Source organism: Enhydra lutris, unplaced genomic scaffold (assembly GCF_002288905.1).
Source record: "Enhydra lutris kenyoni isolate GAN:26980312 unplaced genomic scaffold, ASM228890v2 scaffoldscaffold39, whole genome shotgun sequence".
Lineage (NCBI taxonomy): Eukaryota > Metazoa > Chordata > Mammalia > Carnivora > Mustelidae > Enhydra > Enhydra lutris.
In genome coordinates, this window is record NW_019154123.1 from 28,874,233 (window position 1) to 28,901,430 (window position 27,198).

At 56.3% G+C, this 27,198-nt stretch overlaps 1 protein-coding gene across 1 annotated transcript; it reads right to left on the bottom strand.

The window, feature by feature from the left end:
* Positions 1-3,728: 3,728 nt before the first annotated feature.
* On the bottom strand, positions 3,729-26,876 carry LOC111155086 (melanotransferrin). Its single transcript, XM_022515134.1, has 16 exons — positions 26,828-26,876; positions 24,916-25,070; positions 23,664-23,763; positions 21,292-21,474; positions 19,123-19,279; positions 18,400-18,467; positions 14,297-14,484; positions 13,452-13,632; positions 12,593-12,744; positions 10,155-10,251; positions 8,827-9,021; positions 7,691-7,847; positions 7,531-7,598; positions 5,705-5,892; positions 4,339-4,537; positions 3,729-3,831 (listed from the first exon to the last, which is right to left on the bottom strand). The coding sequence occupies exons 1-16, from the start codon at positions 26,874-26,876 to the stop codon at positions 3,740-3,742; spliced, it is 2,229 nt and encodes a 742-aa protein (XP_022370842.1). The 3' UTR covers positions 3,729-3,739.
* Positions 26,877-27,198: the final 322 nt, after the last annotated feature.

The window sequence follows — 27,198 nt, forward strand, 5'->3', positions numbered from 1 at the left end:
TTGCAAGAACACGGACCTGAGGAATACATCGTTATCATAAACATGTGAAGAAAGCTCTGGAGGGGAGTCTGAAGGTAGGGGTGATGTCTCATCTGTGCTGTGCAGGCCAGGACCTGCCTGTCTGTGTTGGGGGGGTGGTGAGGAAGGTCATTCGCCTTGTACCATCGCTGTTTCCACCACATCAACCTAGTGGCCTCTCCAAATGAGACTGAAGGCAGGGGCAGTGTCCCTTAACCTAACTTCTTGGTGTCTTCCAGAACCCAGGGCTGTCTGTGCTAACAGCTATATGCACGGGAGGCCGGCCTCCCCCAACCGTTGGTGGGGACCAGGACAAGAGTACCAAGGGAGGCTCACCTCTCATTGTGGCTACAAATTTATAAGTTGGAAATCAAGCTAAAGAACTTAAAGAAAAAGTCCTTTGACTTTGGCCAATGAACCTTTATAAAGACGTGGCAGATTGAGAGAGGAGACCAGAGGGAAGAGCGTCCCATCCCATAGCTTCCCTGCTTCTCCTCCCAACCAGCTCCAGCCCATGCTTCGAGGGCCTCATGCACAGGCCAGTGGACCCTGCGGCCTGTTCGTCAAGCTCATTCTACGCCTCCTGCGGATGGAACCGCCTGACCACTCTTCGGAGGCAGGGCCTGAAAAAGTCCTGAACCTGGAGGCTGGCTCAGGGCTCTTTGGAACGCGAATTCCAGAAGCATGGTCTAAATGCTGGGTCATGGGCCCTGGGCGCGAACACAGCCCCTTCCCCTGTGATTCCTCCTGCTGCGGGTGGGGTGTGGTCAGAGGAGGGCTTTAGCAGAGGCCTTGGAAGGCTTCTCAAAGTGTGGTTCCCCTGACCCGCTGTGTAGGCCCCACCTGAGTGCCGGGTAGAACTGTCGCCTCACTCCACACCTGTGAATCACGATCTGTTTCTAACCAAATCCCTAGAAGCACAGGCACATCCCCATTTAAAAAGCAGTGCTCTAAAGCACAAAGCCCAGGGGCAGAGTCCCTCTAGGCCGTGTCTAGGGGGTCCTAACAGTAGGTACTAATAAGCAAGTGCTTGACAAATGCCAGTTAGCGCCTGAAGCAGGCCTGGTAGTTACCACATGGGGCTGCCGACTGGTTCCCTATGATTTCATTTCCTCTTTCTGGGGGGCCTCTGTGGCCTGATTCTGAGGACGGCCAGATGGTTGCCTGAGCTAAGTGGTCCAGTAGAAGACACCTGACCCACATTGGGCGATCAGGTGATTCTCCCAGGAAACCCCCAGACAAGCTCTTAGGAGTCCTAGTACTAGCAAGTTAGAGCAAACGTCTTTCCTGCATCTGGGGGTGCCAAGTGCGCTGTGGAATGTCTTACATACAGTAGAATCCGACCTGCGCACCCATCTCACCAGCTTCTGTTTCACATGTGGAGATGGGACTCAGATGCTTGCTGACTCTCCCAAAGTTTCTAGCCAGGAGTGGCAGCCCAGGGAGAGCCATATGGCAGGGAGACAATGTGGACAGTTTCTGAGGGCCAGATCGTGGCCCAGCTTGCTGAGATACGGCGGACCTCCCAGTTACAGGGTCGATAGTGGGAGTGAGACCCAGCGCTGTGGGAGGGCGGCAGAAATGGAGGGAGGGAGGCCTGGAACAGTAGAGGAGCCAGGGAGAGTGGAGCTCAGGAAACCTCCACCTCCCCACCCAGAGCAAGGTACAGGAACCAAGACCAGCTCCCCACTGCTGCACACCTCTGGACAGGGCAGAGGGAGGGCCCCTTCCCTCCTCCAGTGAGTCAGCTGGGAGCCAGTTCTGAATGGAGTAGGGAGTTGGGGGCCTCAGTGGCCCGAGGCCTGGGCTGGTCCCCAACTGTGGCTCTCAGGGAATGGGGCTCTGAGTGGAAACTGCCATTCTGGGCGGGGGAGGGTGTGGGGCAGGTAGGCCTCTGGCCACCTGAGAAGACAGGTCAATGAGCAGCAGACGTTTCTGATTCCAGGCCTCAATAGGTACTGGTTGTTTCGCTTTATTAAAAAAACAAAGCAACATTTTTCTTAGCACTGACACAAAGGTGGCCCCATGTTGCTGTCACCTAAAAACCCAACATCACCTAGCATTCACACAGGTCACACTTTCCATGGCTTATAGTTCTGGTGTCGCCCCAGTGCAGCATAGCCAAACAAATACTCTTACTGCACAAATCTTTAAACAAAAAAAGAAAAAAAAAATCAATCATCAGGTCGGAGAATCACTCAGTGCCTCAGGGGAGAGGGTACAAGGCTTGGCGGTGTCCTCACCGGCTGCTTCCCCAGCACGGTGACTAGGGCACCTTGGGATGGCAGGACTGTGGCCAGGATACTGCCAGGGGCCTCCTTGGCAGCTGGGAGATGGAAGGGATCCGCCCCCACAGCTGGGGGCGAAGCACCAGGAACCAGCCTGTCATCGGCGTCCCCAAGGCCCCCGCAGATCCAGCCGCAAATAGCTCCAGACCCACGCGGCTCCCAGTCTTGAGAGGGTGGCTTGCTCGTTTCTCCTCTTTTTTCTTTCCTCAGGGAGCAAAATTCAGAGGAAGAGCTGGCAGTTCTGGAAACTTTTCTGGCTCCCCAGACAACCATGGCAAAAATGGAGTAGAGAAGACCCTCTGAGGCTCGGGAGAGGAGACAGAGGGACCCTTGCCCTGTCCTAAGCTGGAGCAGGCTAAGACCACCTCCTGCTCACCCCTGAGGAGGTGGGGCTCCATCCAGGCGCCTAACCTGGGCCTGGCACGGCCCGTTCCTGCCTCCTCAGAGAACTTGGGTGGGCTTGGGTGGCCTCGGAGGCCTGGGCCGCCTGCTGCTCCCGGCCTGGAGCTCCCTGGGCAGTCCTCAAGGCTAACACTTCAGCCTAGAGACCACTGCTCTGCTAGATGTCCGGGGGCAGCCGTGGGTGTCACATGGGAGTAGGAGGAGAGGACACTCGAGATGGAAACTTGGGGGAGCTCTGAGGACATGAGGAAAGTCGGAGGAGCCATTTCCTGTGTCCGAGGAGCCCTTACGGATTTCACCCTGTGCTCCTGGGCTCCAGCCTCCCTCCCCTCCCAGCCCAGCCCCATCAGGTCTGGGCCAGGCCAAGCCACAGAAGACAAAGGGCTGTCTGTGTCCAGCAGCTTCACCTCCTGGGCAGGCCTGGTGAAGCCTGATACGGCAGATGCCTCCAGGGACAGACCCAGAGGCCTGAGGAGGGAGGCTGTGAGCGGCAGTTACAGCCCAGACAAGCGGGGCTCAGAGAGGTACTCGGGGCCTGTGCACTGCCTGCAGGGCGAGTGGGAGCCCCCCCAGCTCGGCAGGGCTGGCCTGGCAGAGGGGGCCATGTGGGAAGCCGGGCTCAGCCTGTTTCCTTGGTAACTGGCCTTTTCCAATCCGCAGCCTGGCGAGGCGGAGTGGTGGGAGCCCGCCAGCCCGTGGGTGCGGCGTGACTGGGAGGCCGGCCAGCGGGGCCTCAGGTAGCCGCGGGCCAGGTGGTGCCGGGGAGGCGGGGGCTGCTTCACGCGGGAGCCCTGCTCCGTCCAACTCGGCTGCAGGCGGGGGCCCCTTCCTTTCACATTCGCTTTTATTCCGGTTTGAAGCAATCACAGCAGCTTCTCCCGGTGCCGGCATCGCAGCTCCAGGGAGCTCCAGGGTTTCTCACCCGTCCTCTCCCATCCCCCGGGCCCCCGGAGCGGGTAGAACAGCTTATTTATAGACATTTCAGAGTAGGTTTCCATTCCGAGGGAGGGCCGGGCTTGCCCGGGGCTGCTTCAGAGGGTGGGTTGCAGGAGGCCGGCAGGGAGGCCCAGCAGGAGCAGCGACAGCAGCAGCAGGGACAGCCCGGGGGCCGGGGCCAGGGCCGCTGGGGGAGCAAACACACGCGGTCAGGGCCTCCGCGCTCGTGGGCGCCTGGAACAGCATTTGCAGGCAGCTGGCACTGGCGCTCCCATCGTGACCGGGGCGGGGGGGGGGGTTTTCTGTGACTTCGACTCACCCAGGCTCCCCTTTTCTGCCCTATTACAGTTTTTCTTTATATATTCATTCCTTTCAAAATGAGACCTCACTGTAAGTATGGGGCTGCCTCAGTCCTCTCTGCACCATTCCTTGTAGCCTTCCTTACCTTTACCCAGGTCCCTCTGAGTTACACGGGCACTACTTCTGCTCTGTCTGCGGCCCTCCAGCTCAGACCACCCTCCCACCACGCCCACCTCACCTTGATCTTCTGGAGCCACCCAGGGCATCCATGAATTCACTCAAGGATTGGGGGTGCAAGGCCAGGAGGGATGCTGGGTAGGGGAGGGGCATGTGGCGGGAACACCTGCTCTTCCTCTGGAAAGAAAACCTGCCTGCCCTCCAGGCCAGGCCCTACCTGCGCCTGAGCACTGCTGGGACAGCATGCCTTCCAGAGCCGCCACGTAGGCAGGGCCCAGCCAGTCCCGGTAGGTGGTTTTCTCCCCAACAGGCACCGCCCGGATCGTGGCATCCTTGAAGAGCAGGTCTTGGCCATGATAGTTGGAGGAGTCGAACATTTTGAAGCCGTTCTTATTGTGGTCATCCCCAAACAGGTCCTGAAAGCACCACAGGCAGACCGGCCTTTCATCTGGGCTTGCCCACTGCTACTCAGGGGCTGCTTGCTGTTCATGTCTCTGACAGGGCACTGAGGCTGACCTGACAGCGTTAAGCCCAACCACTCACTGAGCTGTCCTCGAAGGGGATCTGAGTAGATCTACGACAGCAGCTACCCCAGTAAGAAGGTTCCAAGTGGCCACCAATCTTTCGGGGGGGGGGGGGGGGAGGGGGGGGGGGGGGGGGGGGGGGCGGGGGGTGGGGGGGGGGGTGGGGGGAGGGGGGAGGTGGGAAGTGGAAGTGGGGGGTGGTTGGGAACAAAGGGCCCTGTTGTCAGACTGTCTGGGTTCCTTCCAGATGTATATGAAAGTCCAGACAACAGGATTTGCAAAGGGGCTAGATGTAGAATGCTAGAGAAAGACAGGCGTTCAAGAGGAAATGGGAAGTCTGAGGAAATGGGAAGTCTGGGGAAATGGGAAGTCTGGGGAAATGGGACGTCTGAGGAAATGGAAGTCTGGAGGTGCCACCAGAGCAGCTGGGGAGGCTGAGGGAAGCAGGGCAGGCCAGCAGCAGGCTTGTTTGGGCCGAGGAGCCTGTTAGAAATCCTAGTAGCAATGTCAAGCAGACAGTTGTTCAAGATGGAAGGGTGGGATGAAGGCAGGGCGGAGGCTGTGTTTGGAAGCTGTCCACATACAGATGGCTGTTAACGACATGGGGCTGGGGGATGTCAACAGGAGAGCAGGCGCAGGTGAAGGGTTTGGAGTGGAGCCCTGGGACACTCCGTGGTTACAAGCCAGGAAATGAGGAGCGGCTACCAAGCCTGAGAGGAGAGCCAAGCGGGTGTGGCCCCAGAGCCAAGGGGACAAGTTCCTCCAGCAGGTGGGAGCTGTGGTCAGTGCTGCTGAAGGGTCAGGGAGATGTGGGCTGAGAAACAGCCACTGGACTTAGCACCACACACCCCTATGATCTTGCTCAGGGCAGGTCCGGCTGAGAAGGAAACATTAATAAAGCAGGACACAGAAGGGATAGTAAAGGAATGGCCTGATTAAGTGAAAATCTCTGAACTTTCCTGCAGCATTCCTAGGTTTGCTCTGGGTATGCTGAGGCACTGAGGGCCCCAGCTCAACTCATCACCCACCCCCCAGTGATGAAACCCTGCCCTGGCTCACCTGGGCCTTGTCCAGCAGTCCATACACGGTGAAGATGTTGGTGTCCGGCCGGACCATGACGGCGTGGGATGGCATCTGTGCCAGATTGCAGGCTGCAAACTGGGACACCTCAGCCCGGGCCCCATTGGGACACAGCAGCTCATAGTCCTCTGATCTTAGCTGGGCAGCCCAGGGCTCAGAATTATGGCCTGAAGGGAGGGAGCAGAGGGACAGAGGAAGAGAGAGGTTGCTCTCCTCCTGGATCCCCAAATCCTTGGCCACATCTGGCCAGCTTCCCAACTCCATTCCCCAACTGCTCTGCTCCACTGCCAGGACCCGGGAGCCCAGAGGGGCTGCTAACACTGGTTGGAACCACTGCGGGTAGAGCACCTAAAATGACGCAGGCATTTTAGAAGCACCTGCTCTAGCCTCAAGACAGTAACACCAAGGGAGTGTGACCACCCCCCATTTCACAGGTGGAAAAACTAAGACTCTTAATCAGTCCCAGGCAAAGAGCCCCATCTGGGTGTTCCCATGTCTTGGGCCTGGTACGGCTCGGGTGGGGCCCACAAAACTGTTTTAAACCAGCAACCCATTGAGGCTGAAGCAGGGGGTCACAAGGGCTTCCTGAGAAACACTGCTCTTGGGAATCACGTTAGTTTTGTGTCTTCAGGTACTGACTCAATATCCACCCTCTTCCCATTTCCAGAAGAATTCCACATGGGCCCTCAAGTAGAGATAAAAACAAAGGGAAAGGAGTGGACTTGGGAGGTGGGGGCCTCCCTGCAGGTGAATCTTGAAAGGGCCCCTCCCAAGCCTATCACAAGACTGCAGAGGGCTGCGGCCAGACAGGGCTCATTGGCTCCTGAGGGAGCCCACAGCTCCCTCCTCCTGAAGGATCATCCCAAGTGTCCTCAATGGGAGCTGGGCATGGGTGAGGGGTGGTGGCACCAGGGCCTGGGAGCCCTCCCAGCCTGGGTGACCTTCACAGGTAGGGTGGGATCCAAGTTTTGAAATCCTAATGTTTTTTCCCTGCGTGTCTTGCTTCTTCTCCACCAGTCTCCTCCTCCCCTTCGGACCACATTATGCCTTTCTGCACGGAGTTTTTGGAAAGAATTTCTCAGTGAGGAAGACTGAGCCTCCAGCATTTGGGGTTTCAAAGCCTGCATGGAGGCACTGTACGGAGAAAGACCAGCAGGTGCTGAAGGCAAAGTGGAACAGGAGCAGGGAGGGAAGTGAGGCACGCTTAGAGGGCCCCGCACCCTGACAGGACCCAGGTGTGGGCTCGGGGGGGGGCCTGGAGCATACAGTTTCAGGGTGCTTTTTCCCAGGTGGGGCCCAGGAAGAGGACCGCAGAGAAAAAGCCACCCATGTGATGGGAATGGGGGCACGCCCTGCCTGGCATGGCCTACTGGGGGCAGTGGTTTCCTTGCATGAGGAACTGACCCGTTCAGGACTGAAGCCCCGATGCTGATGTGGGCTGAGGACCCCGCCACTCCCACCACACACCTTGGTGCTCCATCAGTGCCCCCGAAGGAATCTGTCCCCATTGACAGAGGTGGAGTTTCTGCCGTCTTGGTGGAATGGAGATTTGGTTTCTAGACTGGTCAAGACTGTCATGTGTCCTACAGACCTGGACATGTGGCCCGAGGTCTGTTCTGAGAGGACCTTGGAGCCCCTGGGATCCCCCATGGGCAGAGCCTTTTAGCCTCTGTCTTCCCCAGCTGCTCTTCCGCCCCAATCCTAGCAGGACCTGGGGCCTGAACCATGCTGTAGATGGGGAACAGCTCTTGGAGGATCCAGCCCTGCTCTGGCCCCAGCCTCCCCACCTCTGCCCAGTCACATACCATTTGTGTTTTCGAAGACAGTCGTGTGCTTGACGAAGGCGACGTCCCCTGCATTCTCAGCCAGGCACCTGCCATGGGAGAGGCCAAGGCCAGTGTTGGCAGGAGGGCCCGGCCTCTGCAGTGGCCCTAGGCATCCCCTACCCCCAGGTGGCCGTGGTACCTGAAGGCGCCGTTGTAGCCGTAGTACCTCTCCTGGCTGTTGCCCACACACTTGTTTCGGCCCTGCTCATCCCCCACACAGAGCGCGCACAGTGGGGATGGGTAATTCTTGGCATTGTTCACAGGCACGCAGCTTGCACTGAAGAACTCGCTCACAGCTGGGGCGGGGGCCAAGGGGAGGGCAGAGTCGAGGGGCCATCAGAGGGAAGGGCAGCAGGGATGGGAGAGCCTCCCCCGCCCCCAGGTCTGCCCACTCTGCCTGGCCTTGTGTCTCCAGGGCATCCATCAGCTCCACTGCCCACCCCAGCTCAGAGGGGCCCATCTCCTCCTGTGAGCGCTGCAGGGATCAGGGAACTACAGCGGCTGTCCAGATACAGGAACCCCACGCGCCACTTCTGGGTTAGCAGTCACCCAGGCTTCCCTTGGACTCTCTCAGGGATGGGGAACTCACTACCTCATAAGCTCTTCTGTTCCAGTCAGGGCAACTGCCCAGCTGTAGAGGAGTGGGAGCGGCCAACCCTAACACTCCATGTATGCTTGTGGAGGTGGATTAAGAAAAAATGTGGTTTTTTTCCTGAGGTGCCAGACGGGACAGAGGTGTGTGCACAGTCAGCCCAGGATCTTGCCAGCTTCCTACTGCCTTCCTTTCCCCATGACTGTATGTGATTTAACACATTGGGGGGGGGCTGGTTATGGCATATGGTAGCTGCTTGGTAAATGTGTCTTCTTCAGCACTTACACAGATGGCTGGCCACTTTCCATAAAGGTCCCCCAGACGCCCAGTGGCTGCCAGGATATGGGGACAGCCCCATGACTGGACAGTGACCCAGCCAGGCCCAGAGCCCAGGCACGCCACCTGTTCCTCATGCCTGCTCAAGCCAGTCCCCCTCTGGGTAAGTGGCAGGGGGCACCATGGCACCCCGCACAGAACCAAACAGACCCCCGGAGATAGTTACAAATGTGGCCAACAATATTTCCCAACCTTCCCAAGAGAACAGGGCACATCAAGGATGAAGAGAAAATCTCTCTGGGCTGCTCTGTGGGCTCCTGCTGGGAGACAGCTCCCGGGCCCTCAGACACCCACACCCTACCCCCGCCAAGGAGTTCACACATGTGCATCTCTGCAGAGGGCAGTACCTGTGAGGACGTCACAGTTCTTGGGCCGGATGAAGCCCCTCTGCACCAGGGCACCCACGGGGATGTCCCAGCCCGCGGGGCTGTGGAACCCAGAGTGGCAGGAGCGTTTGCCTCGGAGCTCGTCCAGGGTGAAGGCGTAGGAGCTGTTCCGCTTTACCACAGCCACCACGAAGTAGGAGTTGCTACTGTCCTCCTCTGTGGAGAGGGGATGCCAGTGAGGCCTCTCACCTGTGTGTTCCTGGCCTGGCCAGGCAAGAGCCTGGGGCGGTCCCCGGGAGCCTTCAACCCACTCCCTAGGGCGCCTGCTGCCTCAAGCTATGGTCCCACCCAGTGCATCTCTCCCCGCTTAGTGTCCCAACCCCAGGGGCACACGCAGCAGTGGGATCCCTGCTTGTCCCCCAACCAAGGCTGAGAAGCAGCCCTTGGCTCCACTTTTCAGAGTTCTGTCTCCCCCAACCTGTCCCCCATCATTCCTCACCGGAAGGGATTTTTCTTTCCTTACACCCAGGTGGTGTTTTTCTCACCTCCTGGGAGAAAGGTGGAGGCACAGCTGAGGGCCGCAGAAGCATTTTTCCTAAGCCCAGAGACTCTTCACATCCAAGTGAAAGGACCTGAAGTCACCACTTAGGAGGACAGAGCACCAAGGCCCCAGCCCAAGCCACTGGAAGGGGCGGTTCCCCAGGGCCGCCATCTATGAGCCCCAGTAGGTAGGCGGGAAAGGCAGAGGAGGCCCTCTCCTTGAGGTGGTGGCAAATACTCTTTTTGTACGACCTGGCTTAGCCGTATAAAACAGTTTTTGTATTTTTAAAGGGTTGTAAAAAAAGTAATAATAAAAAACCCCAAAACCACCGATGAACATGTGGCCTGCAAAGCCTAACGTGTTTACTCTTTGACCTCTTACAGAAAGTTTGCCCACGGGCTGCCTGGGTGGCTCAGTGGGTTAAGCCTCTGCCTTTAGCTCAGGTCATGATCTCAGGGTCCTGGGATCGAGTCCCACGTCAGGCTCTCTGGTAGGCAGGGAGCCTGCTCCCTCCTCTCTCTCTCTCTCTCTCTCTCTACTTGTGATCTGTCAAATAAATAAAATCTTAAAAAAAAAAAAAGTTTGCCCACACCTGCCGGGCTTTTAATGATTTGATGGGGAAACTAAGGCCTGAGGCAGGAGGGCTTGCCTGTGACAGAAAGCAACCCATCCCGGAGAAGGACCATGAAGGGGAGCTTGGGAAAAGGGCCCGGGGGGGGCGGGGGGGGGGGGGGGGGAGACTGAGGATATCCAGATGAAACTCTCAGCTGCCTCCTAGCACTGAATGGGGCCGGGACCCTATACTCACGGGCATAGTGCTCCCCCGCCGCTGGGACCAGGCCGTGTTTCTTTCCTGCTGTGTAGATGTCTTCGCCCTTCAGGGTCACCGCATCGATTTGCCCATTCTGAAGGGGGACAAGAAAAAGTGACTGGGCAGGGGAAGTGTCGGGACCTGACAGAGGTGCTAGGGTTGGGTATCTCGGGCTCTCTCCCCTGGGGACCCCCTCCCCCTCCTTGTGGGATGTGTGGGCCAGAGAGGGGTTTGGAAGACCAGAGACAGGAAAGTAGCTGGCACTAGCACTCCATCCCTGGGGGGCTGCTGCTCCTGTTGTCAGAACTGTGTACTATCCCTGCCCTCCCCAGAGACTGCAGCCCACAGACGCCTGGGGTGCCATGCTCTATCCCCCCACCCCCGGCCAAGGGCTGGCCCACCACACAAGCCAGTATATATTTGCTAAATGCCGATGCGAGTACATGAAGGAGCCAGGACTCAAGAGACAGCAGTTTCGTGGTTAAAGCTCTGCCCCAGGGAGCAGGAAGGGCCCGGGGCTCTCTCCTCTCCACCTGCCTGAAGCCCCCTGGTCTCCCTCGTCCACCCTTTCTTGCCCTTTCTGAAGCCTCTGGACAGGTTGCCCCTCGGGGTTAATAAATGAGATACACTAGTGCGACAAACCCCAAGGGAAAAAAGGGGTGGGGCAGGGGGAGAGAGGGGACACCTGCTTCCCAGGAAGGTGCCCCAGGCCATTCGGGCCCAGAAGCATGACGCTGTGATGCTGGAGTAACAAGCAGTGGCCTTAATTTCTGAGCCCAGAGCATCCACCTCTGGGGGTCCTCTCTTCCCCCGACCCAGGCCTCCAAGCCACTGTGGGGGCAGGGTGGAACCCAGTCAGGCTGACAGCCCTCTTCTGCGGACCACTGTGGCTGGGAAGCACATGGGAGTCAGAGGTCCACTGGACACCACCCCGAGAGCCTGAGAACGAAGCATCTCTGAGTCTCTTGCTGGGGTTCTCAAGGAACCACGCAGTCTGCTCCTTTTCTGATGGGACAGTCCCTTGGCCCTGTTTGAGTTTAGACAGAGAAAAGGCTCTTGCCCATAGGGAGCTGAACCCTCCCTCCTGCATCTCTCCCTGTTTTCTAGCCCATGGACCCAACCCCCCCCCCCCCCCCCCCCGCCGAACAGGACAGCCTGCCCTCCCCCTCCAGTCTCCCCTTACTCCCTTCCAGCTGAGCACCCCTACCTCAGCCCTACCTGTGGTCAGGGTCACGCCAGCCTCCTTGGGCCCCTGGGGCAAGGAGCTCCCCACCCTGAGCTGGGGGACTGTGAGCAGGTGGCTTCTCCAACCTCTGCCAGCTTCAGGTTCCTGGCAGTGGTCATACCCACCCTGTGCTGCTGTGAGGGTTAAGGGAAGGGGTCCACGGGAAGTCTTGGCACAGTGTGCGGCACATGGCACTCACATGCTTGTGAGGCCGTCCTCTATCGTGATCCTGGCCTCCTTTTATTTCTGCCCACTCTTCTCTTCTTGGTCTCTAAGTCAATGGGGGGCAGTGTGGACACCCCTGAGGGGCAGTGGTCTATCTGCGCTCAGGGACTGCCCCGAGAAGGGCTCCTCATCGTAACCCCATAGGCCCCACATACTCGCTCATAAAAAAGAGGAGGGAGGGGGCTCCTGGGTGATGCAGTCTGTTCAGTGTCCCACTCTTGGATTTGGCTCAGGTCATGATCTCAGGGTCCTGAGATCTAGCCCCATGTTGGGCTTAGCACAGAGTCTGCTTGAGACATTCCCCCTCTCCCTCTGCCCCTCCTCCTGCTCATTTGCTCTTTCTCTCTCAAAATAGGTAAATAAAATCTTAAAAAAATCTAAAGAGAAGGGAGGAGTCCAGGAACCAGGGGGCTGCTGGGACACCTGTGACCACTGTAGCCACCTTGCCTTCAGGGCCCCGGGGTCCCCTCCAAGCTCTGGCCTCAGTTTCCAGTCAGAGAAGCACAGCAGGGCAGGGCCCTTACCTGCGGCTGCCGAGCCGATCAGCGGGTGCCAAAGGCCATGTAATGGGCCATGACAAGCTTAGAAACAAGGACTAGGATGGAGTACGATGGAAACTACCAGAGTACACTGTACTTAGTGAGGGTCGGTAGTGTTTCGTTTCATGCCTCTCTACTGAAGGCCACAGGACAAGCAGTGTCTCGCTGGGCCCCTCTCCAATGTTCCTTCTGCTCTCAGCTCACCCACTCAGGGAGGAAAGGTTCCTGAGTTCCCTGAAAGTAAACAGCCCCCCCCACCCCCACCCTCCTCCCTTGAGGTGGGGTGGCTGGTCCCTGCCAGTCCTTCCTCCTCCCTTTTCTGAGGTTGGCACAGGAAACTGCCTATGCTTCAGACCGGGTGGCACAGGGCAAGGGCAAGGACATCCCGGGCACAGCCATCACCTGCCCCTCCAGCCCACTCTTGTGCCCCTAGGCATGGCCCCCACCTGGATCCATTCCATGCAGTGCTGGGGAGACTCGGCCGACACACACTGGATCTCTGGCTTGAGCCTCTGCCGGCTGAAGGCCACAGCCATGTCTCCACACTTCTGGATCTCGGGAGTGGACAGCACACACCAGCGCAGATAGTGAGGCAGCCCTGTGTGTGTGAGAGAGCTTGTGGTCACCACCACACTCACCTGCTTCAGGGGCTGGTCCCGAGCATGGCCTGTGGGGTGGAGTCATGGGGGCTTATACCTCAGTAGGGAGAGCTTAGAGTCAGGCCCAAGGGAAACTCTGGTTCTTTCCCTCATTAGATATGAAAAGGAAGTTATTTTACCCTTGATCTGTTTCCTCTCACAGAAAGGGGATAACTGTGCCTCTTTCACCGGGCTGTGAGGAAGCCTGAGGGGATATCATGGCTGTCGTGTGTCTGAGTAGCATACCGTCTCCCTGGCTATATGGGGCAGAAGGCAAAAAGCCCACGGTAGACTAACAATGGTCCAGTCAACAGACAACGCCCAAGCCAGGGCCTTGGCCATGGGGTGGGCAGGAGGAGGCGTTAGGCACTGAGGAGAGAGCATGCTGGGACTTGATGACTTCCGTGTGGATAGGAAGGGAGATGCTTCCAAGACATGGCCTGATGGTCTGGATCCTACCCCTTGGAGCTGATGGGGCATCTGGGATACAGCAGGCCATCCATCTCTGGAGAAGCTTCCTCTCCAAACCCCTAGAGGCAGGGAGGTGGAGACCAAGGGGCACAGCCTCTAGGGTAAGTGTCCTTTCCCAGCTGCCTCTCCAGAAAGCACTGCATGCCTGTGGTTAGGCTGGGCTGGAGCTCATGGAACAAGAGACAGGTGGACTTACGGTTGGGGTCACAGAGGAGGCCCTTCATGGCGTGCAGGTACTCGCGGCCCAGCCAGGCCTCATAGGTCTGTGTGGCGATGGGCACCAGCTCGGAGGTGGAGTCTTTGAAGAGCAGGTCCTTCCGGCCGTAGGCCTTGGAGCTGAACATCTGGAAGCTGCTGCTCTCATGGCTGAAGAGACGCTGTGTGTCGGGGACAAGAGAGGGGGCTGGGGAGGTGTGGCCAGTGGGGAGGGCGGCATGTCCCTTCCTCTCAGATCAGCCTGTGGCTCCTCTGGCCAGGCACCCCCACCCACATCCTCTGTGCTCCCCCAGCGCACTCTGCCTTGTCACACTGAGGGCCCAGGGGTGGAATGGGACTGAGGACATGGGACGGGGCTGGCCATGGTGGCACAGGTTGGGGGCAAACATACCTAGAGCTGGAGTGCCCAGAGATTGTTGTGCTTGTTAAGTATCAGCTTAACAGTACTCATATTTAATCAATGGTGTCCTTTGACATTTGTTGGCTTTGTCGTTTTGTTCATGGGCTCATAGACTCTGGATTTACTTCTTAAGAGCCACAAACATGAGGAGCTCTCTTGGAAGGGTGCCCGGGTCCCCGGTCTGCCTCTCTGGCTAGCCCTCCTCGCTCCTGTCTCTAGCTGCCAGCTCACACCCTTGGTCCCTCCTTCACACTAAGGCTGGACACTACAGGGACTCCCTAGCTGTGGTCTGGCCCAGGGGAGGGTCTCTGAGTCTCTGGCCAGCCCAGTGATGGCTCTAGCTGAGCTTCTACCCTGGCAAGAGACAAGGAGGTTCGGTACCATCCGGAAAGCCGTGCAAGGGGCGGGGGGTGCCCTGAACTCACCTGGCCTTCATTGAGCAGCCGGAACATGAGGCCCCCATCTGCATCCGCCCGCATCACCACAGCATGAGCAGGCACCCGGGCCAGGTGACATCGCCTCCACTCGGTGACATCAGCCCGGCTGCCATCCCGGCACAGCAGCTCGAAGTCCCGGGACAGCAGTGCCTGGCCCCAGGAGGGAAGAGTTTTCCCTGGAAGATGGGAAGGCTGTGGTGAGCCAACTTCTACCCTCGGAGGGATATGGGAAGGGCCTCAGAAAGGCCCAGGAAGGGTGGGGAGGGACACAGACTCATGGTGAAAACAAACTCTTCTAGGAGGTAAAGACCCAGAGCTGGGAATGACAAGGAGCTTGGGGACTGCATTCCATAAGACCAGATATCTCAAGAGACTGTCATTATTGACTTGTATTTCCAAACCCTCACCAGTTTCCATAAAACTTATACTGGCTTAGACATATGTGGCTTAGAGGTATGTGATGGTAATACAGCACGTGTAAACAGGCCTGTTCATTAACATTAAGACTAAGAGACTTGGGAGCTTAGGGAGAGAGAAATGTGCCAGGAGGTCCCTGCTGCTCTTGGACACTCAATTAGACTCTACGCAGGTGGCAGGGGCCACAGCGGGAACACAGCCGGACAGAATGGACCAAGGATGGTAGCCCAAGAGAAAAGGGTAGCGCTCTCCAAAGCTTTGCCCATGCATTAATCCAGTATTACTCTATTCGTGTTTCAGGAGATTTACTCCAAGTCGTTTTTTCTATTTTCTAACCATTTCTAACACAGTTAAGGACTATCCAATAGGCAATCTTGTATCCTGCTACCCTTTTTTTTTTTTTTAAGATTTATTTATTTGACAGACAGATCACAAGTAGGCAGAGAGGCAGGCAGAGAGAGAGGAGGAAGCAGGCTCCCTGCTGAGCAGAAAGCCCGATGCGGGGCTCAATCCCAGGACCCTGAGATCATGACCTGAGCAGAGCAGAGGCTTAACCCACGGCTGCTCCTACTACTTTTTTAAAAGGTTTATTTGAGAGACAGAGAGAAGGGGAAGGGCAGAGGGAGAGAATCCCAAGCAGACTCCCTGAGCACGGAAGGCTCTATCTCACGACCCATGAAATCATATTCTGAGCCAAAATCATGAGTCAGACACACAACTCAATGAGCCACCCAGGCACCCCACTACTTTTTAAAAAAATATTTAAGTAATCTCTACACACAATGTGAGGCTTGAACTCATGACCCCAGATCAAGAGTTGCACACTCCACCAACTGAGCCAGCCAGGAGCCCCTTGCACCCTACTTTTTTTTTTTTCACTTGTCATTTTAAAGTATTTTCCCCACCCTTTTGGAAATTTTCCATAAAACTCATTTATAATAGAAAGCCAGATTTATTTTAAAGAGGGACTATGGACACCAGATAGGAATATTAAGAAGTCTAATTTTAAAAAACTGTAACTCAACAGATGGTCTTACAGAACAACATTTTTAAGACTTTTAAAATTTTCAAATGAGGAGGATAAGCCTCTACTAGGAAATAGAAGGGGTAAAAAATTTTCATGTGGGATCGTATGAAAACTCTTCACTCCCAAACCCCAAAACTGAGAGTTATAGTTTGGAAGCCTCCACGGAGGTCACGTTTAAGGTCTGTGTGACGGTTTCCGAGAGTTCTTAGCAATCACTCTGTGTCATTCTCGCCTCCCTCCCCAGCTTTCTACTTTTCATCTGTTGCAAAGCCTTTGTATGGAGCTCTGGGGGATGGTCTGGCCTTCCCCCATGACACAAATGCACCGTTTAGGTATTGCAATCTGCCACTCCTGTTCTTCAAACAATTGGAATGTCAATTCCCATTTGTGCTCTTACCAATCTTTTGCATATAGTCTTTAAAAAATTATCTCCTTAGACTTCCTTAAATTATCAACATTTTATCCTATTTAATTAATTAAAATTTTAAAAGATTGTATCTGTCAGATAAAGAGGGAGAGAGAGCGTGTGCGCACAAGCTGGGGAAGGAGCAATGGGGGAGGGAGAAGCAGGCTCTCCCCTCTGAGCCAGGCGGCCAACGCAGGACTTAATCCCAGTCCCCTGGGATCATGCCTGGAGCTGAAATCGAGAGCTGGATGCTCAACCAACTAAGCCATCCAGGCACCCCTACCATCAACATTTTGAAAAAGCTGATTTTAGGGGCACCTGGGTGGCTCAGTTGGTTAAGCATCTGACTCTCGATTTCAGCTCAGGTCATAGTCTTGGGGGCACGGATCTAGCCCTGCACTGGGTTCTGTACTCAGTGGGAGTCTGCTTGAGATTCTTTCTCTCCCTCTCCCTCTGCCTCCACCGCCCCCCTTAAAATAAATAAATGAATAAATAAATTTAAAAAACAGCAAACTTTAACCCAATACACCCCTATTCTTTCTCCAACTTTGACATTTTCCCCTGCTTGATCTTGAGGCCCAAGTCCCGGTTGCCCATCTCCTCCATCATCCTGCCCTGGAGATAATCCTATGTGCTTCCTTCTTTTTCAAATCATTTCTCTTTTTCAAATCTGGTTCATATTGTTTGCCTTCTTGAATGTCAGACCACATGAGATAGACCTTCTGCTTTTAAAGGTAAAGGTTATGATTGAAAAAAAAAAAGATTATGATTTAAAAAAAAAAAAAGACAATGATCAGACATTATTGAACAGGCAAAACTAGAGAGACAAAAGTGACTGGTGAATGCCAGAAGGGGGCATCAAGGAACTTACAGGGTGGGATGTTAGTCACAATCACTATTTGCAGTGGTAATTATGCACCTGTGTTTTTGCCGAAACTCACAGACCTGTAGTTCCAAGAGTGCATTTTATTGCATGCAAATTGTATCTCAACTTAAATAAATGATCCTTATGCAAATCCAAATTGGGGCATGTTCTATAAAGTAACTAGCCTGACTCTTCAAACATGTCAATGCCACAAAAACAAAGATCGAGAAACTGCTCAGCAGTTACAGGAAACTAAAAAGACCTACAACTAATTACCGTGTGTGATCACAGATTAGGTCCTGGACCTGAAAAAAATTGCTACAAAGGAGAGAATTGGGACAAGTAGTGAATCTGGATTATGTGCTATAGATTAGATAATGGTATTTTGTCAATGTTACAATTACTGAATTTGTTAACGGTGCTGTGGCTAGGTCCACATCTCCTTGTTTTTAAGAGATACACACTAAAATATTAAAGGGCGTGATGCAGGCAAATGTATTCTCAAAGAAAGAATACATATGAATATAGAAGAAAATGATAAATCCAACATGGCAAATGCTTAAAGTTGGAATCTGGGTAAAAAAAATATATGTGGGTGGGAGGTTGCCTGGGTGGCTCAGTTGGTTTAGCATGTCTCTTATTTTGGCTCAGGTCACGATCTCAGGATCGAGCGCAGGCTCTGGGCTTAGTGGGGAGTCTGCTTGAGATTCTCTCCCTCGCCCTCTGCCCCTCCCCTACTCTCTCTAAAATAAATCAATCTTTGGAAAAAATGGGAGTTCTCCGAATTATTCTTGCAGCTTTTCTAAAGCTCAATTATTGCAAAATTAAAAAAACTGGGGCACCTGGGTGGCTCAGTGGGTTAAAACCTCTGCCTTCGGCTCAGGTCATGATCCCAGGGTCCTGGGATCGAGCCCCGCATCAGACTCTCTGCTCAGCGGGGAGACTGCTTCCTCCTCTCTCTCTGCCTGCCTCTCTGCCTACTTCTGATTTCTGTCTGTCAAATAAATAAATAATCTAAAAAAAAAACAAACAACAAAAAAAACCTAAATGACAATAAATGGATCTACACATAACACTAACCCCCATTTACTACGATCTCCTTATAGGATCAGGAATGGATGGCTTCTCCAGATAATGAGAGGAAGAAGGGTAGATGAGGATTCATGCAGAGACTTGCAAATGTTTCTGCACAACTGGGACCTAGTCTTAAAGTGGAAGCCAATGCCAGACACAAACCAGAGCAGGGTAGCCGTGTCCACCAGCCCCCCTCGCCCCACGGAGCCATTTGAACTCCACTCAGAACACCCATCTCTTCCTTCCAGGGACAGCTACAGGGCCCAAGATGCTGCTCCCTGGGGCTGGCCCCTCCCACTCACCATCCGTGTTCTCCAGCACCGTGCTGTGTTTCACGAAGGCCACATCCCCGGCCCCTTCAGCCAGGCACCTGTGGGCAGAAACTGTGAGCCTGGGCGGGGCTGAGCTCCTCTACCCTCTGGGAGGCCTGTTCTGGAATGGAGGGGTCTGTCCTGGTGGGCCCATTTGGCACCCCAGCCAGCTCTCTAGGTGGAAATACTGAGGCCAAGACGCTTAGAGGGGCTCTGCAATCTTCCATTCCAAGCCCTGCTGAACAAGCCCTGTCCTCATCTGTGGACAGAGGCAGCTGTCCCACAGCTGCTGGGGACTCTTCTGGCCCCATGGACAGCTTAGCCAAAGTACCAGCTCTAATCAGGTGCAGGGGGGGGCCAGCCCCGAGGACCAAGACGTCAGGGTTCCTGCCACATTTTGCCATGCTCCCCACCCTCCCTGCTGGTCTGAGGCACCAGAATGGGGACTTGAAAGTGGCAAAAGGCTGTTTTTGCCATTTTCTTCTAAGTCCTCATCTCTAAAAATACCAAACATGTTGACTTTGTGAGCAAATCCAGCCTGGCGTATTCCAGTTGACGTTTTTAAACTAAGTAGGCACATGAACTATATAAAGGGCGCTTTGAGGAGATGCAGCCAATGGGCCACTCCCCTGGGGCCCTCGCAGTGCCCTGTTTTCCACCCTCCCTGTGGCCTCCAGGGCCCCCACTCTGCTCCTCCCACCCCTGCCCTCTCACCGGAAGGCCCCGCTGTAGTCGTAGTATCTCTCCAGGTGGCTCTTGTCACACACCCCCTCCCCAGCGGCGTTGCCCCGGCACAAGCGACAGAGGGACTCTGAGTAGCTCGTCTCTCCTGCCCCGGGCACACAGCTACCCCCAAAATAGTCGCTGACAGCTGTGGGGAGGAGGAGGGAGAGGGAGGCCCGTCAGCCACCCACCAGCCCCCCCCAGGAGGGCTCACCCTCCTCAGGCTGCAGCGGGGCTGGGCCCCCCAGGGATGTGCCGGCCCCTCCCAGCTTCAGTCTGAGCAAAAAACAGGGGAATGGGACGGGCCAGTGATTCCCAAACTGGGGCCACAAAAGCAGCAAGGGGCGTTGGAGTGGTGTTATTTTAAAATGGCTCAAGGGAAGGAAACAGTTATCCCCAAACCGCCACATACAACGACTCTTGCATACATACTGTTCCCACTGCAGGTTTCGCTTCCAGTCAGTTATATGTAATCGATGACAGTGGGGGAAAAAAGAAATTATGACATAATGCCTACAGTTTCATAGACAAAGCTTTTCAAAACAGGAGGAGGGCAGGGGTATAGGTAGGAAGGCCTCAATGGGGAAGTGGTCAGATCTGTGTAGTCCCGGGGCCCCTGCCAGCGCCGTGACCCAGCATCCCCGCTGTGCACAACCATTCATCTTGTGCTTGGGTCTCCTCAGTGTCACATAAGGTGAGCCCGACTCTGGTGCACCAGCCCGCTAGATCCAGCTCTGCCCAGTGGGCTGCCTTTCCTGGTTTTCTTTTGGCATCATCCCAGGGGATTGGAAATTCAATACATGCGCCAACTGACCGCCAGACCACCCGTCCCCGGCCACTGTCTGAGAGGACCGGGCCCCCACGCTCCCGTGGGTCGAGCTGGTTGACGTGGTAGCTGCAGCTGCTGGGGGCAGTGTATGAATGTGTCTACGCACAGTCACGTGCTGTACGGGCTTGTGCATGTGTGTGCACACAGCGGTTTGCGTGTAGGTGCGTGCACGTGCCCACAACCAACAGCAAGGTGCCCCCAAGGGGCATGAGGTCGAGCTCATAAAAACAGCAGCTCTGTGCAGCGAGGATGTACTCAGGGACACACATCGCATGGAAACGTCCTCTGAGCTCTTGCAGCCTGGCAGCGCCACAGCCTGGGACTCTGCGTTGACCTGTTGGACAGATGGGGCACTGAAGTTCAACAGGGCAGAGTCGTGTACTTGAAGGCGGCCATGCTGGGAAGGGCCGACACGTACCACTCTCCGACAGCGAAGTCTGGGCTCTCCCGCGGGCTCTCCCACCAACTCCCAGCCCCTGAATTACTGGTCACTGAGGGGACAAACCAGGAGGCAGCACTCATGGACGAACTGTTGGGGGTGTGAGTATGACCCCCCAGAGGGCAGTTCACAAATGTGGCTGTCAGAGGTCAGGGGCCACATCACGTTCTGGAGCACCCTGTGGACAGACTGTCAGAGCGGGGTGGCCAGGAGAAGCCCAAGGCAGAACAAGCAGGGGTTGAGCCCCGGGCCCTGGGCTGACGGCTGGGGACTCCAGCCAGGCACGTGGGGCTTCAGCTCACTCCCCCAGCATGTGTTATTCTCAACAACCCCTCTCAACTCTCACCGTAGAACGTTCTAGTAGCAGAACACCCTCTTCTCACTGTAAGTGAATCAACTGGGGAGCCGTAGGTCTCTCCCCAGTTGTGAGCTTTCTGGGTGCAAGCTGGCAGCTTGTTTGGGGTCCTGAAAAAAGTTTCTCATCTGTCTGAGGACGTGTTTCTGGAAAAAGGGACCTGCACAGGTCTGCAGCAGGTGAGAGCTGCTCTCTGGGCATCACCCCCTCCCAGCTGTGGGTGGGCCTGTGCTTGGCTGTGTCCTAGGGTCCTGAAAGGAGCGATCGGAAGGGTCATTATCAACTACCCCCAAAGGCTGCTCCACCAGAGCTTCAATGTGACCGCCCCAGGCTGGCCAGCACTAACAAGGAAGGGGGGACACCACCACCCGGGGGTCGGGGAGGCCCTGGAGGAGGTGCGATGGTGCTGCTCCTTAATTATGGGAGGCTCAAGGGGAGCCCAAGGGAGGTCACCCATCAGGGGAAGTCAGGGCAGTGGCCAGGAAGGAGACCCAGCGCCCCTGCAGGGGAAGCCCCTGCTGGGCCCAAAGCCCTTACCCTTGAGCACGTCGCAACCCATGACAGACAGGCGGCCGCTCTCCACCAGGTAGCCCACTGGCACGTTCCAGCCCACTGTCCTGTTGATGCCCGTGTGACAGGACTTCACACCTCTCAAGGTGTTGATGGTCACGTGGGAGCCCCTCTTGACCACAGCAACAGCGTAATAAGAGGTACCGACCTCTAGAAGGAGGGACAGGAGAGGAGTGAGGGTGGCAGGGGAGAAGCCATGAGGGGGGCTGAACGCAGGTGGGAAGGCTGTGGGAGACAGGTGTGTATGCGTGCACATGTGTGTGCACAGCTATCTGGGCACGTGTGCACATGCATCCAAGTGTGCAGGGATGTACACAAGCATGTGTACACGGGCTTCCCGGCTGCTGGGAGCACAAGTGGGTACAGTCCACGTTTCAGCATGAGACCCCAGTCCCCTCCTGTCTGACGTGGTGGACACCATCCCCAGAGGCTCATTCCTCTCCTTTCCTTCCCGTCAGCGGGCACTTGGCTAAGTCTACATCTGTCAGTGGGGCTCTGTAGCCACACAGAAAGCAGAAGCAGCCTGCAAGTCTTGTGTTCTCCCAAGTCCAGGCCCCCTGGGGGAATGCAGAGGGATGGAGGGGGTGCTATTGTGGTTATGGGGAGAGAGTGGTGGGAGGAACATGTGGGGAGGCAGGATCTTCACCTCATTAGGTGCTGAGAATGTAGGGATGAGGAGGGAGGGGGAAAGGGGAGGGAGAGAAGAGAGAATATATGAAACTATCAATATTCCAAATCACTCAGAACCGTGAATGGGATGTACCCACGTGGGCAGCCCTGCGAAAGATTCCCCTGGGCCAAATGTGGCCCACAATGGGCCATTCAGGCAAGACAGGGATGACTCATCCACGGGGACTGATGACCAGAGGCATCACATCCTCCCTCACCACAGTCACCCCGCCCCCCCACTACCCTGTAGTGGTGGGATGGCCACAGTCAGAATGAAGTAGACTTCTAGCCAGTGCTATTTCTTGCACAGCGGAGCTAACCCCCCACCAACCTAAGGAGCCTGGCCTGTCCCAACCCTCTGATGGACCCACCATGCCCTTTCTTTCTGATTCCTGGAACATACCAAATTCTGTCCCGCCTGGGACCCTCATCAGGGTTTAGCTGCAAGGTCACTTCAGAGTGAGATGCCTTCCTGTCTGCTTTCAGTAGGTTCCCCCACATTTCTTCCTTTCTTTCTGTGGCCTTTACTTCCTCCACAGCACCTCCCACACTGGTAACTACCATTCTTTGTGTTTATTTGTTCACTACCTGACTCCTGCTGAGGGCAGGAACTGGCTCTCTTTTGCTTATGACTCTGTACTCATAACTGGCATGCAGCAGGGGCTCAAAAGTGTGCTTAATTAATTAAAGAGGGCCACTGAGGCAGGGCAGTTCCTGGCCTCTGAGTGAAAAGGCTGGCTGGGTTAGACTGTGTCCTGTGTCATCTGATGGTCATCAGTTCACCAAGCAGCCCAGTGAGGCCCTGTGCCGGGTACCAGGTACCAGCAGCTTTACAGAGAGGAGCACCAGGCCCTTCCTCAAGGGACTCACTGCGGTGGGGACAAAGACAAAAAAGGAGAGGACAGGATCTTAACAGTGTTGAGTCAGAGCTCTGGGAAAGCAGGAAAGAGAAGCCCTTTCGGGGGAGCTCTCAGGGGCGACAGTAAGCTGGGCTGTGACAGGGGCTAGTTCTCTGGACAACAGAGGTGGGGGGCGGAGCTCCAAAGGGCAGGCTAAATTAGAGGCATGTGTTTGGTGAGGTGCAGGGACTAGGGGAAAGGAACTCCTACTTCTAAGCACACACTACAGGTCAGGTGTGCCCATGCTGACTCATCTGGTCTGTGTGACAGGAAAGTGTCACTGTCCCCATTTTCCAGTCAGGGAAGGAAGGCTGTTCAAAGTCACAGAGGCTCACAGGAATGGGTAGAACTGGGATGCGTTCTTCCTTTGTTGGGCCCTCAGGTCCTCATCAACTCCTCTGCCCTATTCCTCCTCCACGTTGCTTCTGACAGGGCTCCTGAACTTCGGCCCAACTCTGGCAGACATGGGGCAGCCCTTCAGTGAGAGCTTGTGAGTGCAAGTTACAGGGGTGATGGGCTCCCCACAGGAAGAACGGACTCTGGTCAGCCTTCTGTGTCTCTGGCAACCCTGCTCTGAGAGGGGTGTCAAGAGAGACTTAGCAGCGGGGGTCTCTGTAGGTTTGTCTGGCCTGGATCCCAGGACTGTTCTGGGGACAGGGCTCCTGAACAGCTTGAGGGCTGTCGGGTTAGGCCAGGTGCCAACAAGGGCACACTACAGAGAGACAGCCTCTTCTCCTCCTCCCCCCGACACCCCCCGCCCCGCCCTCTGACCTTGATCATATACTTCGCCCACCACGGGCTTCAGGCCGTGCTCCTTCCCTGCCTCATAAATGGCTCCTCCATCCAAGGTGATGGCGTCAGCCTCCCGGGTCTGCTGGGAAATGCGGGTCAGTGCAGGCTGGCCACCCTGGCCCATTCAGCCAGGAGCTCAGGGGCATCCATTAGTCTGCCCAGGGCCCCCTGCAAAGCCACAGAGGTCCACACTGGTCCTGTCTGTCTGGCCCAGGAACCCTGCCCTGGCTTGGCCTTGTACCACCAGGGCCTAGAAGGCTTACCCTTTACCAGGTCCTAGGTGACAGCTCTCCTGGGCTGAGGGCTTGCCTTGTTTTTCTAATTATGTAATTTAAAAATGAGTAATTTTCTAGGGCTTCTAATGGCTTTCCATAGTTAAAAAAAAATAAAGCCATACAATATGGCACATAGTAAAAAGGGAATCTCCCTCTTTTGCCTATTTCTCAGTGCCGACTCCACTGTTAACCTGTTTCTCAGGTTTTCCAGGATGCAGACTGAGTCCCATAAATGCCCTCTTCATTTTTTTCCCTTTTCATTTCAGACACAAATGGCAGTATGCTCTTGGTGTCCTGAGGTGCGTGATAAAATTCTAGTTCAGTGTAATTGCTTTCCTCACCATGGAGCCTACCTAAGCCCACAGCCCGTGTGAGACTTGGATGAGGTCTGGGGAGAAATCAAGGGCCGAGCTGAAGTGAAAACCCAGGTCCCCAAGCTTCCATCCACACCCCATCTTGCCACCAAAGTCCGAGCTCTGAGTAGCATCAGGGCTAGCTGAGCAGATCTGCGGCCTAGCACTTCTTTGCAAACCCCCTTCACTCACCCAGGCCGGGCGGGCGGGGGGTGGGGGGCACTCCTCCTTCCTGAGAACTGCACAAGCCCCATTCTGGAAAACCGCCCCCGCCCCCGAGAGGTCTTTTGTCTGGGCTCCCCTTGGTGGGGTGGGTAGTGTCCCCACTCTAGCAGGGGCCTGGTGGAAGGGAAACTCTGCCTCTTCGATACCTTTCCCCTGCTGGGGCCCATCTGAGCCAGGGCCCTCCTCCCTGTGGCCTCCCAGTGCCTGGGCTGGGTGCTGGCAGGAAACAAGCCCGCCCTTGTTGCCTGGGGAACTCCAGAGAGCCTCAGCCTGGCCCTGGCAGGGGAAGTCAGCACCTTTCTCTGTGAATGATGCTGTTGTGCGCTCCCTCCTGAGTCAGAGACCTCCTGTCTGGCGGAGTGAGGGGCTGGGACTCACCGCAATGAGCTGGATGCAGTGGTCCACTGAGGTGCCCTGGGTACACACAACGGGTGGCTGGATCCCGGCCTCTTGGAAGGCTTTGCTCATGTCACTGCATTTCTGCTGCTCTGGGTCTGAGGTTGTGCACCACCGCACTTCCATCCCGCTGAGCGCTGGGGGCACGGACCCATGAGGCCCAGAGGCCCAGAGGCCCAGTGCCCCTAGCATCCCCAGCCCCTGCCCCTGACCCCCCAGAAGCTGTGTGACCTCCGAGCATGCATAGCCAGTCCCGCGCAATAGCCCTGCCCTCCCACTGGGAGATCTGAGGCAAAAAGAGGTGTCACAGACCACAGAGGTCTGTGCATGTAGGACATGCATCCCTGCATTTGGGGCAGATGAGGCGGCTCAGGACCTGGAACTTTACAGAGGCCAAGGCAGGGGTGGGGGTGTGCGTCTCCTAGGGTAGCACTCGGCTAGTCCCAAGCCTGCTCACTGGCCTGGAGGGCAGCCTGCTGAGTGAAAAGAGGCTGAGGAGTCCTGTCTGGTTCCGTGACCATGCAAGTTCCTGCTCCTGTTCTGGCCCCTTTGGGCCTCTGTGTCCTCCAACCAGAGGGCAGTAGGGTCTCTCACTCAGTGTTCCTCAGCCCTCCTCACCAACTGGGAATTGAGACTGGGAGGTGGCGGCGGTGGCCCTCAAGGAGCCTAGTGGCCTCCTGGAGCGTCTGTGATTACAAACCCATCCTCAGGCTCCCCTACCCCTGCCTAGGGGAAGCTGAGAAATCAGCAGGTTGAGCTCAAGTTTCTGCTCCTACAGAAGGAGCTGGTGACTTCGGGCAACTTATTTGAGCTCTCTGAACTTGCTTTGTCATCGGAGAGCACGGATGAGAAAATCCATCTTCCGTGCTGAAGAAAACCTACGTAGAAAGCCAGGAGGCACAGGTCCTCAGTGGCCTTTTGCTTAGGTCCCTCCTCCCAGTGGGGACCCTATGGGTCCTGGCATCTGACCAGGTCAGAGTCCCAGAGAGCTCCCAGCCTGGGGGCCCGGCAAAAGTGGCGCCAGATTTCCTTGGGGTGGATGCCTTTACAGGCCCAAGCTCCTCCATCCACCACTCATGTGGCCCAGCTTTGGGTCCAGTTCCGGGCCCCCAGGGACCAGGCCATCCTCTTGTGGCAGCCTGTCCTTCCCAACCCCACCCCAGGGGTCAAGACTGCAAGTTCTCCCACAGCCTACCTTTTGTGACTCAACTCCCCACAGCACCCTGTAATGTGAAATGGTCTCCCCCTCTCCAGAGCCCCAGGACTGCCCCTTGGTAGGCCGGGCGGGCAACTGCAGAATTGGGACCGCGGTGGCGGGTTCAGGGTATTCGTGAGGTCAGAGCGGTGAGGCCGTCGGTGTCTGGCGACCCTGCCAGCAGCTCCCCGAGGCCCAACCTCACCCCTCACTGCGCTGGGCCCTTGCTGCCTTGCGAGGGGGCGGTGCAGACACGAAGAGAAGACCCAGCAGCACCTTCCTCCTCCTTGCACCTTGCAGGGCGCCCTGGGGCTGGCTCCCGGTTGCATCTTCCGCCCCTCCCTTCCAGTCCCTTAGAATCTTCTCTCGCGGGGGCTCGGGAGAAGCAAAGGGGCTCCTGGAGCGTCCACGCCTATCAAAAGCGTCCATCCTCCCAGCTCTCCTCCTGACCCTCTAAGGCTCTCCCCCCTCCACCCCTCCGACTGCTCCTCTCTTTGGCCAGTCAGAAGGCCCGCTTTGTCAAGACCCGTGTCAATGCGGTTTCCTCCAAGACGTCCCAAGCAGCTGAGGTCAGAGTTAGTTCCCTCGGCCGCCTTCAGCTGCGGTTGGCGCCCTTCTACGCCTCCCCCCTTTCTGGGGAGATACGGATTCAGGACACACTTCCCCTCCTGCTCCTAAGGCCAGGCGGCCGTACCTCACCTGTGCGCAGAGCGAGGAAGAGCCACAGGACCACGCTTCGGCCCCGCATGGCGCGGTAGGGAACTAGCGGGGGCCGGGGTGCCTGCAGGCGGGTCTACCTCTAGGTCCGCCCGGGGCCGCAGCAGTCGGGGCTTTCCCCCTCCCTCCTCCTTAGCCCGGGCCTGCCCCTACTTAAGCGCGGCCGGGGCGTGCCTTGGCGGGGTCCACGCCCCTGGGGCACATCCGCCCACCCCAGGCCGGACTCCTGGGAGGCCCACACGGGGCTTGGCCCTCTCTCTGGCGCCCCCTGCTGGAACCTCGGCCGCCCTTAGTGACCGAGTCTAGCCGCTGGCACTCGGGGTCCCTGGTGCTCCTCTGTCCCTGAATGTCAG